This window comes from Mercenaria mercenaria, chromosome 3 (assembly GCF_021730395.1).
Source record: "Mercenaria mercenaria strain notata chromosome 3, MADL_Memer_1, whole genome shotgun sequence".
Lineage (NCBI taxonomy): Eukaryota > Metazoa > Mollusca > Bivalvia > Venerida > Veneridae > Mercenaria > Mercenaria mercenaria.
The window spans coordinates 55,580,666-55,597,300 of NC_069363.1; the positions used below are offsets into that span (position 1 = coordinate 55,580,666).

The window sequence follows — 16,635 nt, forward strand, 5'->3', positions numbered from 1 at the left end:
TGTTATTTCGCGTCTTTTCAAAAAGCTTTAATTTTTTTTACCTATTTGACCCTCGCATCCAATGAAAAAAGAAACTGACATTAATTAGATATATTTCGCTTTTGTGTATATAAAAAGTGATATTTTAGGTCGGTTTTGAAAATACATTCCGTTTCCGCCGCATCCATGCAGGAATAATGAATTGCCCGTGCATATATCGAGAACTCAACGCGAAACTAGTCTATCTGCTTCTATTTCTATGTACACTTAGACTAGTTTCGCGTTGAGCCCTCGAAATATATATAATATGCACCAGGTACATGGAATTTTGTTGTGATCGCAGCTGCAAGCTGAATAATCTGCTATTTATTTAATCACCAGAAAGAATCGACGAAACCTTTTTGCACGAGACGCCGTGCCTGGATTACAATACTGGTACCAAATTAATCAAAATCAAATGTATGAATTTCTCTCACTCAGATTTTTACAAATGATTTTACATTGACGCTCAGTCAATTTGAACCGCAGCATGACTTTAAATTACGTAAATGTTTGGTCCCTGATGCATTGTCTGACTGGTTCCTAAACCGATGCTAGCTGGCCATTCTATATTGTTCATGTCTTTCCGCTCTGCGTCGCATAATTCTGAAATTTGAAAAATAAAAAATGTATTACTCAACAGTATTGCACAAGTGAAACTTTATTGTTGTATCTCTAAAGCATCGTGTATATTTAATATTGTGACACATTCACATATATTGCTAAGCTTCTAATATCTTCGCAAGACCTAATGTCAGGTATGATTCTTTGGTACTATTCTTACCCAAAAATGCACTACTACCAAGAACAAGCGCAATACTGTAACAGTCATGAACTATTTAAAATAGTGGACCTATGAGTACTTCAAACTTTTAGTTTCACTGTGTGCAACACTTAACATCATAAACAAATGACAGACGATATATATACCTCTGTACTATTGTTGCCACGAGCACAGTGAGTGCAATGCTTGAAAGTATTATCACACCGATCAGCCACACTGGAAACGCCTTTTCCTTTTCCTGTACGTTGTATTTTTGAGATCCTGTAAAACAGAAAACCCGTTTATACATACAAACATTTCGCAACATTAGTTCATTTGAGTGACTTTCTGTTTCGCTTAGCAAAATCTATATAAACACAAGTAAAATATCAGTCTAAGTTGAAAAGTCTCTTTCAATAAAACTATCATAGATGTATTACTGAAAGGAAATTCGTACTGGGCCAAAAAAAAACAACAACGAAAATTAAACATTCTTTTACGTATTATATACATACATTTTCCCTAAGTCAAAACCACGCCATTTGATCTTACTTGGCATACCGTAGCTGCTTAGTTCATATTCTTCCATAAAATATTGCTAATCTACTGTACTGACTGACGTTTTCAGCTACTTTCGCTCTTATTTAATTAAATTGTATAAAAAGACCCGTAGCATACACCTCCCACTGGTCCACAGGCACATCTCTTATACAAGATAATGTCCGCATGCATGTTAAAAATGCATGTAATTACTTTGCTATGCATTACTCGTCTTGTACATTAGAGTGGGGCTATAAAGTGTGATATCGATGAATAGTAACCATATGCAGAAAAAGACTTATTAACCAGAGTCATCAAGGGGAAGAGAATTAATGCCAGCACTTGGCAGAAAACAGTAATGATCGTGCATGTTCAGCAATGTTACCTTCTAAAGATGTCTTGATGCTGCTCTATCATGTAGGCTCTTTTTGTATTTAATCTTTACCCTGCTAGATTTCTATAATGAACGTGCCCATCTTTCAATTTGGACAGTACCATTAACAATTAAAAGGGATGCTTGCCAAAAATATACTGACTGAATGGCGACCAGTGCAGATCATGATCAGACTGCACGGATGTGCAGGCTGATCATGATCTACACTGGTCGCAAAGGCAGAATCAGTCGTGCCCAGCATAATAAGGGTTAAATAAAACTCTATGATCATTGTCGTAAAATAAGATTTCCCATCATAATGGCCTGTTGTATAGATATAATTAGAGATTATGCCAATTAGGCTAAATACCCAGTAGCCCACTGAGCGGGATCAATAATTTGTTCATATATGCTTAATATAACTAACTTACCAGTTGGGCTCGATGTGGTTGTATTTGCAGCGAAAACATCTGAAAAAATAAATGATTGAATAATTGAAATTCTATTTATATATATTCAAGTCAATCAAAGAAAAAATGCAGCTAATTATGATGTTTTAAACATGAATATGTAACGAGGTCAAACTCTTATAATAAAATGTTTCCCTTTTTATGTGACGGATAGAGCTTTATGCAACCTTATTTGCTAAACTTTTCAAAGGTATATATATTTGAATTATCCTTGGAAAAAGTCTCTGTGTACATACAATAAATTGATCATTGAGCCTATGACTATTAAAATATACGAGTCACAAAATGAGCCGCACCATGAGAAAACCAACATAGTGCATTTGCGACCAGCATGGATCCATACCAGCCTGCGCATCCGCATACTTTCTAATATGTTAATCATAATTATAGTCAAACCTATGACAAATATATGAGAAAACAATTTAAACATTGGGTTTAACAAGAAAATAATATATTTTATGTTCATAACAAAAAATGTGGCAGTCGTATTTTAATCAAAGGCATTATGACCAGTCAAGACAAAAAGCAACCAGAACTACGCAGCTACTTACCAAAGAAGACATGTACAAACAATAGAGCTCTGTACAAGTAATGCCTGAATTGTGGAAAATCCATATTCAGACAGAAATCTCCTCAAATATAATCTTCAGAGAAATTAGGCGCCTACACGTCTGTTGTCCCGAGACAATTTCTTCCTCTTTTCACATGTTAAGAGATTATATACAATGTAAGACACGATGAATTTGTGAAATAAAATTGAATTATATTGTACCTCAGTTTTACTCCTCTATTTTAACTTCCCAAATGATTTTACAAGAACATTATCAAGTCTTTTGCATTTCTGTAACGAAACCGCATATGTAGTTATTGCCGTTGATTTATTGTTGTTTTTTTCTATTTCACACCAACTTTTTTTATCCGCTTATCCAATGGCAAAATTTTATTTTTCTATCTCTACAAATGCCCTTCTAAAGTTCTCTAAACACCATTCTAACTATCTCTTTTTAGTATCCCATCGTGATACAATTTATAGTCCTATTTTGGCTTTACAAATATATATATAATAAGTTGCAGATCAAATTTTCTCAAATACAAACTCTTTTTCAGATGATCCCTAGCTACTGTCTGACATTAGCTCAGTATATTCGTTTTATTATTACTACTATCCCCGCTCTTTAATGAAAGCTCGACATACACACTTGAGAATATTCCATACCATCTGACGATTTAAAGAAATAAAAGAAATCTATACACAATATTCGGTGGAGCTCCCTTGCTCCTACTTCTGTGACAGTCTCACACAGAGTTTTTATTGACAAATATTCCAAATTCTCATTCGGTTTGGCACAGATCTGTACTCCTCTCAGATAAAATCAATGGCTGGCATAGAACTGTCTCCGGGCGTTGAGACTACGTGCATATTCTCGTACATGGAAGCCGATCAACTTACAGGCCAGATCAAATGTTTTGAGATTAAGAGACCGTGTTAATCTGATATTTCGGGGATCAATGGATTATACACATGTAAGATTACCAAATGTAAAGAATATGTTAACAGAAACTATTGATTCCTTATACGAAATAACTTAATGAAGAAAACTTTAAGTAAAAATTAAGACAAATGCCGAGTGTTAACTTTTTCTTCTTCATATATTGAATACTATTTTATTTTTCAACATATAGTAGCGCACTCGAAGCGGGATAGTTAAAATAAGAGAGGGGAAAATTATTTAATTTTTGCAATTTTTATACTAATTTTTCTCATACGGTCGTGCTTTATCATTATCGTTATCATGCGGATTCAACGGCACAGACTGATTATTTTTTTCCACACTTAGTGCAAATCATCACATAAAAATGTGCCGATGTATTGATATTAGTATTAGGTCTATTATTATTACTTTTATACAGCTGAGGGAATAAGGCGAAGCAAAACTTAATTATATGATCGCAAATACAGAACTGACATTTTTTCTCACTCTGCCTTAATAGTTACCATGGTTTCCGTGACGACCAACTCCTATTAATTCCTTCTTTTCAAATGCTAGTACGAACGATATATAACATTGAACGAAGCAAGCGGGATGTCTTTCTTTTCTGTCAGCTACATATCTCATGCTGATAGCAAAATATTTGATTTTTCCATATTTGTTGGGAAATGGAAATATATTTGTTGGGAAATGGAAATATATCTGTTCTTCATCCTGTAAATCTGTAAAGAAGCGTATTAGATCTAAGGAGAGGTTAAAAGTTTACTGTACGAGGATTTGTAATCCTGATGTTATTATAACAAGGCTCTATATCCAGAATTCATTAACATTGTTATTAATGTATCATTCTACTGCAGTCTTACCTCAATTAGCAATTAGCCGGTTAATTAGCGGACAAATATACAATTACGCCCAGTTACCTCCACGTTTCTAGAATCATAATTACATCTAGGCGAACAATGCAAGTCATTTATTAAGTTTATCTATATAAATATACATAGAATAATTATAATATTATATAAGTCTAAACATGATCTGACCGGTGACTGACTTGGCTAAAAATGATCTTTTTTTTTTAAATTGAAGTTTTATCATATTACGAACATTAGAACATGAGTTTTTGTTTCTTAAGTATTTAAAAAAAACGTGTGTGGAACGGGAATTGAGCTCACGTTGCCTCGGCAATAAACTTTCCTTTCATCTTGACAAACACTAAATGTGATTAAGGTAGTTTACCTTCGAGAACCCGTGATTCAGAATGGAAAAGTTCATAACCTTCTAGTAGCCGTCTTAAGAAATATGTCAATAAATTCCTGATATTTTTTTTATTGTCGTACGATCTGGAGTTCAGTTCCTTCGAGACGTTCAGATCAAACTGGTGGACAATTTTAGCAGATATATAATAATACGCAAATATGAAACCGTACGCGTACACGTATTCTGTATTGTTCGTTTGAATGCACGTTTATACTAAAACTTCTTTTTGGACATGTTTATCAGATCCTTTAACGAGTTATTTAATTTTGTTATTACCTCCCTTTTAGAAATGTTTTTCTCTAATGCTATTGCGATTATCTACACTTCTAAAGATCAATTTATACGAAGCTGTTTTCATACTCAGACAGTCCGTTCTAAAACATCAGCTGAATATTTTAGCTACTTTATATTTGTAGGCCTACAGCCAACAGAGGGAAGGTAAACATTTTCAGACAAAGATCAGCCTGCACGTCCGTGCAGGTTGACAGTGGTCTACACTGTTCGCTATTCAGTCCGTAAATTTTCACTGAACACACCTTCGAATGATAAATGGTATTGCCCAAACTGAATGATGGACCAGTCCATTTTAGAAATTTAGCAAGCTATAGGTTAAAAGTGTCGAGTCAAGAAATATCTGAAAATTTTGCTGCCGTCGTTTCAATATTCTTATACTCCTATACCCAAAGTATGTTTAATACATTTATATTTCATTCTGTCTTGGTTTTACCGGTTATATATTTGTATATATCAGACAGTACTATCATGTTAAAGCTACTCGCCCACAGTTTGGGTGAAATTTTTGAACATGTTCGTTTCCACCAACTTGGCATAAAATGAAAATTGATAATGAAAAGTGATAAAACGAATGAAAATAAAAGTTAGATACTGGTAAAATTGCAAGAAGAATGTATTTTTTTCTGCATTGTTTCAAAACCGCTGCAACGGTTTACTACCTTCTGCACAATATTTTTGGTTATTTATAAGAATATCTTGCAAAAGTCTTATGTTTCAGTTCTGTTGGTGGTGCTCTCTAGTTTTTCTTGAGTCCAGAAAAAAGGTCAGCTTCGCGGACAAACCAAGAGTTACTGCCAATTAGAAATCTGGCCTAAATATCCCAAGTTATAGTTGATTTATTTATTTTATTTTGTTGGTTTTAACGCTTTGATAGTGAAGTAAGACCCAAGGTGCCCCTCCGTGCATTATTTCATCACGAGCGGGCACCTGGGTAGAACCACCGACGTTCCGTAAGCCAGTTGGATGGCTTCTTCACATAAAGAATATTCAACGCCCGAGTGAGGCTTGAACCCACACCGATGAGGGGTAAGTGGTGAACCCACACCGATGAGGGGTAAGTGGTTTGAAGTCAGCGACCTTAACCACTCGGCCACTGAGGCCCCACGTTCTAGTTGAGGATTCTCATATTTAAATACAATGTATGCTTCAAGTAATTCCGAAGCACTGTGGTTAAAGCCTTTTTCATTCGGTTTGCTGTAATTCTCTTTTACCATTTTTTTCGGGGCGTTTTATTTAAACCCAGCTGGGACCACTATTATTGTCCCACCTTTTTTCCACCTTTAAAACATTATTCTAATTGATTGTTGCACAAATTTATATGAACAACAACAACAACAACAACAACTTTTTTTACAAAATGGTAAGGATATTGAACATGGATCTACTATGAAAAATCTGGTAATGGTTGATCTGAGGTCTGATTCTTTGAAAATCTAGGAAGAACTTCTGATTTTTTAACGTAATGGGTTGTAATATAACTTGGCCTGTAGCATTATAAGGTCCTCTCCAAATTTTGTTTAAATGATTGCACGTAAGAACGACTTCCTCTAATCTTTTTATCATTTTAAATTTATCGCATTGTATGCCATCAAATAAAAATAATAATAACAATAATGATAATAATTATAATGATGATGATGATGATGATGACAACGACGGCGACGACGATAATGATGATAATAATTGTAATAATAATAATTGTTATAATTATTGTTATTAATACTATTATTGTTATTATAAAAGTATACATGTATTTATAAAATTGCATTTCAAGTATTTCAGATTAATGTATTAGTTTTTTTTTAATGTAGGCTAAATCTGTCTGTATATATTTCCTGACTTCCAAATGAATAACCCATAGAAGCATTCATGCTAACTGACATCCCGAGAGCCTGAAAAAATGTCATTATTTGATGAGATTAGCTGTCTGAAGTATTTCTTATTGTAGTAGATTCTATTTGCAATATGGAGTAGGCTGCAGAGTTGCATTCTTCTTTCCCCGGAAACATTAACTCAAAACCCTTTTGATGCTTGCATGGTCGGTCCCGTTTTCGCATATCAACATCAAACCTAAAGTCCGAAGGGTTCGGACATTGGAAGACATTCAAGCGAAGTTTCTGGGGCAAGATTAGTGATTCAGTCAGTGACCTTAACCGCTCGGGCACGGAGGCCCCACTCAAGTTTTGGGTAGCCCAGCTAATCTGTGTTGAGAGACAGACCGGTCAAGGACCGGCAATACATATATGAGTTTTTAGTTGAATTCGATTATGAATGTATCACACCTTTTCCATGCAGTATAAGAATAAGGGAGGTAACTGCAAAATACTTCCGGGAGTATATACACAAAGTTGTTGTGTCTCGTGATATATCACAAATTTCCGGAGAAAGATGAGGAGGAAGTGGAATTTCGTCGAAACGTATCGAATCATTGTGTAAATGGCTGACTTTACTGCGGATGTTACATTTCTAAACTGCTGCTAACGACTCTGTTAAAATACGAAAAATTAAACGGACACAGCCAAAGAGCAGTTTGTTTACACTTTATATACTGTTCGAAAAAGGTGTAGATACAAGTTTAGTGACCATGCTCGAGACTTTGACCTGGAGAAGATAAGATAAAGATAGTACAACCTTAGTTTAATGAAGTGTTCAATGAAAATGGGAGCTTACAATTTCCTCCTCTGTTTGACGTTAACTTCGTTTGGGGTGGCGTTCGATTCCCCGTGTGTTCCACGCAGTTTTGGTCAAGATTCAATCGTATGTGTATGTAATGCCACATATTGTGACACATTTGAAAACAAGGAGCCGAAACAACCGGGACCGGCAAACCCGATCCCGTACTTCGATGCTGTTGTTACCACAAGGGACGGACTTCGGATGGTGCGGCGGTCGGGATCTTTTGGGGCGCCACCCAGTGAAGAGAATGTCTTTAAAGTTGGAACTACTACTGGGCAGACGATTATTGGTTTTGGTGGGGCTTTTACAGACGCAGCAACAATCACTATGAACAGTTTGTCTAAAGCAGCTCGGAGTAATCTCTTATCCACATACTTTTCATCGGCGGGGAATGAATATAATATAGGACGTATTCCAATGGCAAGTTGTGACTTTTCTAAACGTATCTATTCTTATGACGATACTGAGGGGGATTTGACACTTTCAAATTTTACTCTCGTCGACGAAGACGTTTTATACAAGATTCCGGCTATCAAGGACGCTATGTCTTTCAGTAAAAGAAATATTTCGCTGTTTGGAAGTCCTTGGAGTTCACCTTACTGGATGAAAACTAACAACAATATGACAGGCAAGGGGACTATCAAAGGCGAACCTGGCGGACCATATTTCAAAGCATGGGCGAACTATTTTGTGAAATTTCTGCAAGCATATAAAAGCCATGGTATAGATATTTGGGGTCTGACGGCCCAAAACGAACCCTTTGACGGTATGATTACCGGATTCTCATTCCAGTGCCTCGGTTGGACCCCGGAGCTTCAGAGAGACTTTATCGCAAAAGATTTAGGCCCTGCTCTCGAGAAAAATGGATTTGGACACGTGAAATTGATGATTCTTGATGATCAGAGGATTTTCTTGCCGCTTTGGCCGGAAGTGGTATTGAAAGATCCGAATGCAGCCAAATATATATCCGGAATAGCCATCCACTGGTATGCGGACTTATTTATTCCTACGTCAGCTTTAGACCTGACCTACCAGAAATTCGGACAGGATTACTTCATTTTGAATACAGAGGCTTGCGAGCAAGATTTAGTGAATAAGAACAAATCCGTTTTGCTGGGAAACTGGTACCGCGGGGAGCATTACTTCTATGACATCATGCAAGACTTAAGGCACGGAGTAACGGGTTGGGTGGATTGGAATATGGCACTTAATATGCAAGGCGGACCCAACTGGGAAAACAATCGTGCCGATAGTCCGATCATTGTCAATGCTGCTAAAGATGAATTTTACAAACAACCGATGTTCTATGCAATGGGACATTTCAGCAAATTCGTGGAGCCCGGCATGAAACTTCTTCACCATGAAGCAAATGTGACTGAAGATTCCGGGGTGGAAGCGTTATTCTTCATCCGAGATAATCGTTTCGTAACTGCCAACTTTGTAAATATAAATGAATTGGGGTTGAATATCACTGTAAGTGATCCACTTACAGCAGGGAACAATTTTAAGTTTGAAATTCCGCCTAAAAGTTTCGTAACATTCCGCTGGTGGAGGTATTGAGGTCGGATCTGCTCAGTATTATTAAAACTGTGATAAAACCGACCTTTTTGATATTTTAAAAACATTCATCCACAGTTCGCTTTCTAAAATGTTGTGACTTCTTATCTGTATGATAAATGTTATCTTTTTTAATTTTGACTTTTCAGCAATACAAAATGTTAAAAGTTCAAGCCGATTTTATTTCTTTGCTAGTGGTACACACTGTTCCAAATTTATTCTTTATTTATTTACGCTGATCATCTCTCATTTTAACTATATATTTTGTCAACAGAAACAGTGTTTGTATTGTTGCAAACAATCTCCCGGATAAAACCGGGGGAAACATTGGCGTTCTTCTAGCTCTTCGATGTCCGTCCGCAAACTGGATCATGTGGTAACTTTAACAATACATAAAGTATTTAACTGGAACTTGGTATTGTAATTAAGAACCACACTGACATTGTTCATGCCCTTTAGTTTAGTTGCTAGGTCGAAAATATGTTGTCATGTTTAAAATTATGACTGTTTGTGATAATTGTTTGTCTGCGAAAGTTTGATCCTATACTGACCAGAAAAGTGTATGAGAATTAATGAAAAGCCCATAAAAGGCATAAGCTCGTCCTTTTATTTGATTGCTATGTAAACAAATATAGTTGCTATAACAACAAGTACTAGTACCTTAAATATGAAAAAAAATGGATCCTATCATTACTTAGAAAATGAAAGAAATTGTTTCATGCAATATGGTTCAGAGATAGGAGGCAATATGTATAGAGAGTATATATACGGCTGTCCGTAAAATGTTCGTTCTTCAATCACAAAGGGTGTAATCTGCCTGAATTTAAGAAAAATAACAGTGTTATATTTTATAAACCTTGTTTCTGGGTAGAAGGAGATATAAAGATTATATGCATCACTTAATTTTGCTCATATTTATATCTGTTGGTCGGTTTGCCTGTGTATGTCTGTCAGAAAAGATGGATCCTGAGATATTTGTAAATTACATTCGGAACCGTTTTATGCTCCACCTTTATTTGTTTTTCTGGAGGAGAGGCACTTGGAGTTGACTGTGTCCGTCCGTCCGACCGAATTTGTGTCGTGCTTATCTCAAAAAGTATTTGACCCATAGTCATCAAACATCGCAGAATTATCATTCAGCATGTGAAGTTGTGCATCTGGTGTTTTTATTTGAATTTCACACAGTCAGACTAGAGTTATGGCCCTTGACTTAGACAAAAATATGCATGAAAAGGGGGCCAAAAGTTTGCGTCGCATGTATCTCAGAAAGTATTTGACTTAGACTCATAAAACATCAAAAGATTGTTATGTAGCACCTAGTGTTCTGTTTGGGATTTTACTCAGCAAGATCAGAGTTATGGTCGGGTCATCCAACATCGACTTCTAAACAAATACACATTAAGTGCTTAACAGTTTGTATTGCATATATCTTAAAACGCATTTGTCCTAGTCTTGAAAACATGCGCAGTGACACGGAAAAGCGGATGGGGTTTCTGTGTCAATCTAGTTTAGAAGGCAATCTAGAGATCTAGAGGTATGTCCGCCCTTTAGTCACAGAGATATATCCTGGTATAACTTCAAAAGAGATTTATTTATGAAACCAGGTGTGCAATTTGGAAAATATGCAGGTCCCTTTTGAAAATGGAAATATTCTGAGTAAGCATTTTATAAAAATTTTGTAACACCTAAAATTGGTGGCGCAATAGCAACAAAAACTATATTCCGATAGGGGATTTCAGTTGCTTGGTAATAGTATTGTCTTTCGGAAGATGCAATTAATCCGTAATGAATTATAGCATAGTTGGTACAACACTTAGATCATCAGCAATGTCTTTAACACACAAAACATGGTGATTCAACATATACGTTGATGCACGTTTTACAGTATTAACTGTAAGCAACTGAAATTATTTAAATTTCATGGTCTACTCTACTTTTTTCAAGGTCACCGAACCCCTATCGACGGGGGAAGAGTGGGGTGGCGTACACCCCATTCTGCAACGTCGAAAATTCGTATTACTCCAAAACGACATACAAGCCCTTTCAGATTTGCTTCGGACAAAGTTAGCCTCTCGCTACGACCCCGGTTTTGTGTTGTATTGCTTATTTAGGTCGACTTTTCGTTGTCCGATAGTCCGAGCTATTCTACTCACCCTGGCGTCGGCGCCGGCATCACACCTTGATTAAAGTTTTGCATGCAAGTGCGTATATCTGCCATTTAAAGGCATACAACTTTGAAACTTATTTTTTAGCTCACCTGAGCATGTGAGTTTTTCTGATCCCTCGATGTCCGGCGTCTGTCTGTCGTCTGTCTGTCTGTCCGTCAACATTTAGCTTGTGTCAAGTTGACTTTAGATCAAGTTTGAATGTGGGTCATCTGGGGTCAAAAACTAGGTCACTAGGTCAAATCAAAGGAAAACCTTGTGTATGTGATAGAGGCTGTATTTTTCAATTGATCTTCATGAAATTTGGTCAGAATGATTGTCTTGATAAAATCTATGTCAAGTTCGAATATGGGTCATCTGGGGTCAAAAACTAGGTCACTAGGTCAAATAAAAAAAATACTTGTGTTTGCTCCAATTTTAATGATACTTAGTCAGAATATTTTTTTCCATGCAATCACTAGGTCTATGTTTACACTGTAATGGTGTATTATGGTGTGTTTTTCAGGTGAGCGACCTAGGGCCATCTTGGCCCTCTTGTTTTCCCTTTTTCTAGGTCAATGACGATACTCACTGGATCAAGTCCCGTAACTCTGACATGTGTTTTGGCCAAATTATGCCCCCTTTTGGAGTTAAAGTTTTGTATGCAATCTCCAAAACTAATGCAGATATTGAATTAAAACTTCACATGTGTCTTTGGGGTTATAGAACTAGGTGATGGCATCAAGTCCCATAACTCTGACATGTATTTTGGCCAAACTTTATGTTACGGAAACACATGAGAATTTGCTGTTTTTACTACTTTTTACGATGAAAATCGAAAAGCGTTTGTCACGCTTTTACTCAAGGTAAACTGTCTCGATTATAAATATCTATATTTTGAAGTCATTATTCACTACTTCAGCTACAGCGGTATAGGTTACGACGACGCGAAAATGTCTTTATTACCGCGGCGGTCCGGGATTCGATTCCCGACGCGGTCATCTTTTTTTCTTGATTCGGAATTTTTAAAATATTTTAGGAACAAAAATTCATATTCTAATGTTCATAATATGACCAAAACTTCAATTTGAAAGAAAGATTATTTTTAGCCAAATCTGAAGGCATGCTGCTTTAAAACAAAAACAGTGATGTCACCGCACATTAACGTGACGTCATTCTAGAGTAAGAGAGTTTTAACAGAGAAAATCATATTAAAATCTGCGATAAACAACGGTTGGCGCGAGGACTGGTAAGAGAGCATTATGACATCAATTATGATGTCAAAATGCGACATGACGTCTGGTTCATTACAACTCGAATAAATGAAGCCCAGCATATTTTACCAAAATATTTCTATGAACATGTAAGACTGAAAATAATCAAGGCCTTCGAGTGGTTTGTCATATCGCGGTTCAGAGTTTAGATGCGCTGGAATTGAACCACGAGGGCGTTAACACACACAGTTTGCGTCTGCTGTTTAGCTCACCTGAGCAATGAGTTATTGTGATCGCTCAATGTCCGGCGTCCGTCGTCTGTCTGTCGTCCGTCAACATTTGGCTGGTGTATGCGATAGAGGCTGTATTTTTAACTGAACTTCATGAAATTTTATCAGAATAATTATCTTGATGAAATCTAGGTCAATTTCGAAAACGGGTCATCTGGGGTCAGAATATAGGTCACTAGGTCAAATCAAAGAAAAACCTTGTGTATGCAATAGAGGCTGTATTTTTCAATTGAACTTCATGAAATTTGGTCAGAATGATTGCCTTGATGAAATCTAGGTCGAGTGTGAATATGGGTTATCTGGGGTTAAAAAGTAGGTCACTAGGTCAAATCAAAGAAACCCTTGTGTATGCGATAGAGGCTGTATTTTTCAATTGATCTTCATGAAGTAAAATCAGAATGATTGCCTTGATGAGTTCTAGGTCGAGTTCGAATATGAGCCATCTGGGGTCAAAAAGTAGGTCACTAGGTCAAATCAAAGAAAAACATTGTGTATGCAAAAGAAGCTGTATTTTTCAATTGATCTTCATAAAATTTGGTCAGAATGATTGCCTTGATGAAATCTAGGTCGATTTCGAATATGGATTATCTGGGATCAAAAAGTAGGTCACTAGTTCAAATCAAAGAAAAACCTTGTGTATGCAATAGAGGCTGTATTTTTCAATTGATCTTCATGAAATTTGGTCAGAATGATTGCCTTGATTAAGTCTAGGCCGAGTGTGAATATGGATCATCTGGGTCAAAAATTAGGTCACTAGGTCAAATCAAAGAAAAACATTGTGTATGCGATAGTGGCTGTATTTTTCAATTGATCTTCATGAAGTTTGGTCAGAATGATAGCCTTGATGAAACCTAGGTCAAGTTTGAATATGGGTCAACTTGGATCAAAAACAAGGTCACTAGGTCATATCAAAGAAAATACTTGTTTAAACTCGAGAGACCACATTTTGGTCCAATCCTAATGAAAACTGGCCAGAATATTTCTTTCCATGAAATCATTAGGTCAAACCTGTTTACACTGTTATAGTATGTTTCTCAGGTGAGAGACCTAGGGCCATCTTGGCCCTCTTGTTTTAAATAGGAAAATAAATCGTGTCGCATTTTTTGTAAATTATTTCATATAATTCAACTTCGTTAAAATGTTCTTATTTTGTTGATTTTTATTGAATAATGCTGTACAATACTGTAGGCCTACGGTTATATAGATGTAAATGTATGTGTATTGCAACTTATATATACACATAATATAAGTCCCCTGCTGGTGTTTCGCTGGACGAGACCTGTCATCCGTCAGTCTGTCACACAAAGTAGTATCCTGCGATATGTGTAAAAGTACAAGCCATCTTTTCATACAACTTATTTAATGCGTAGAAGGCATCATGGCAATTTGGAGAATATGTATGCCCCTTTATTTTGTTACTATGGCAAAAATGTGGTTAGATTCTACTGTGGCAACAAACAGTAAAAACTATGACAAAAAAGAAACAGAGAGTGCGATTCTTCGGTAACATTATTGCTTAGCGAGTGTTGCTATATTTATACTCCAACAACAGTAGTGTTGAATATATTACTTTATTCTATACCTATTTTCTTATATTTTTGTATTGTATTGTTGTATTGTATTGTATCGTATCGTATTACACCACTGTATTTCATTGTATTGTGTTACATATTAACGACGTTGTTAAAGGTTTTCATGATAATACATGACGCATCATACACATGGTATACAAAAAGGCCATGACGTGTTTAATCAGCTAAATGGATCGGATATTTTTAAACACGCAAAACTTCACATTGTTGCCGTTCTCTGAAACAAAAAAAAAAAACTACAATGTATTGATCATTCTCGAAACCAGTTGAAAGTTACGAAACTTTTTGCAGGTATATGGAAGTCAATATTTCCCACCATAGTTGGGTCTATAATGGTTATATCCCGTCCTTTTTCGTTTGTATTCACGAAGTTTGCAATCATGGACGTCTCGCCTTGTAGAAAGAACACTCCGTCGACACCTGATTCTTCGCTAGTATTATTTTCGTGCGAAATCACTTTCGATCCTGCTGGGACAAATTTGCTGAAGTGTGCCATGGCATAAAACATAGGCTGCTTATAGAACTCGTCTTTTTCTGCATTGACAATGATGGCACTGTCGGCCCAGTTTTCTACTAAATTAGGTCCTCCCTGCATGTCTAGGGCCATATTCCAGTCCACCCAGCCAGAGACTCCATGCTTTAAGTCTTGTATAATATCTGTGAAATAATGTTCACCACGATGCCAATTTCCGAGTAAAACTGTTTTATTCTTATTTAACCAGTCTTTTTCGTCTGCTTCTGTGTTAAGAATGAAAAACTTTTCTCCAAACTGTTCGTATGTAAGGTCAAGAGCAGTCGGAGGAACGAACAAATCCTCAAACCAATGCACGGCTATTCCCGATACATACTTTGCAGCCTTCGTGTCATTTAAAACAATTTCAGCCCAGTATGGCAAGGACGCTCTTTGATCATCAAGAATCATGAGTTTCACGTGACCAAAACCACTAGCTTCAAGAGCAGGTCCAAGATCTTTGGCTATGAAATCCCTCTGAAGTTCAGGTGTCCAGCCAAGACATTGGAATGGAAAATCCTTGAAATTCCCGTCAGTTGGCTCATTTTGCGCTGTGAGGCCCCAAATGTCTATTCCGTGGTCCTTGTACGATTGGAGGAATTTTACGAAATAGTTCGCCCAAGTCTTATGATAAACGCCCCCAGGTGCCCCTTTTATCTTCCCTTTCCCGGTCATATTATTATTAGTTTTCATCCAGAACGGTGAACTCCAAGGGCTTCCAAACAACGATAATTTTCGTCTGCTTACCCTCATTGCGTCCTTAATCGCCGGGATTTTGTAAATTAAGTCCTCTTCAGTAAGATTAAACTTCTCAAGTTTTAGATCTCCAACTGAATCATCGTATGAATAGAGTCGTTCAGAAAAGTCGCAACTGGCCATCGGAATACGTCCCAAGTTATATTCAATTCCAGTTTCCGCGAAGTATGCTTCTATAAGTTTATCCCGAGCCTTTGCTGACAATTTGTTCATATTCATTGTTGCAGCGTCTGTGAAAGCACCGCCGAATCCGAGAATTGACTGTGCAGTCGTATTTCCAATAGTGAACACGTATTTATCGTGTGTTGGGTGGTCGCCGAACGACCCGGATTGTCTGCTAAGCCGGAGGCCATCTCTGGTTGTTACCGTTGCATACCAGTAAGCGTATGGATTTGCCGGTCCCGGAGTTGGTACCGTGTTTTCGAATGTATCACAGTATGTTGCATTGCAAACGCAGACGACAGAATCTTGGTCAAACTTCCGGGCAGCACATGGTATGTCACAATCTACTGCTCCTTGTAAAATCAAGAAAACAGCAAAAGAGTACTGAAATAATAAACAACCACTCATTTTAACCGGTTAGATTTCTGCACTGACCAGATATGAATAATATCTATGGTGAAATACAATATTTTTGGTAACCTTACCATGAGATTAAAATATGACAGAGTCAATGTCAAGTCAATAAGA

The 16,635-nt window shown here is 36.7% G+C and overlaps 2 protein-coding genes across 2 annotated transcripts; one reads left to right on the forward strand and one right to left on the reverse strand.

Annotated features, from left to right (window-relative positions):
* The first annotated feature begins 7,519 nt into the window (after positions 1–7,519).
* Positions 7,520–9,611, forward strand: LOC123524675 (lysosomal acid glucosylceramidase-like). Its single transcript, XM_045303033.2, has one exon. It carries the CDS (start codon positions 7,846–7,848, stop codon positions 9,439–9,441), a length of 1,596 nt encoding a protein of 531 aa, XP_045158968.2. The 5' UTR covers positions 7,520–7,845; the 3' UTR covers positions 9,442–9,611.
* Positions 9,612–14,808: 5,197 nt separating this feature from the next.
* On the reverse strand, positions 14,809–16,588 carry LOC123524672 (lysosomal acid glucosylceramidase-like). The gene has a single exon (XM_045303031.2). The coding sequence runs from the start codon at positions 16,513–16,515 to the stop codon at positions 14,929–14,931; it is 1,587 nt and encodes a 528-aa protein (XP_045158966.1). The 5' UTR covers positions 16,516–16,588; the 3' UTR covers positions 14,809–14,928.
* Between the last annotated feature and the right edge of the window lie 47 nt (positions 16,589–16,635).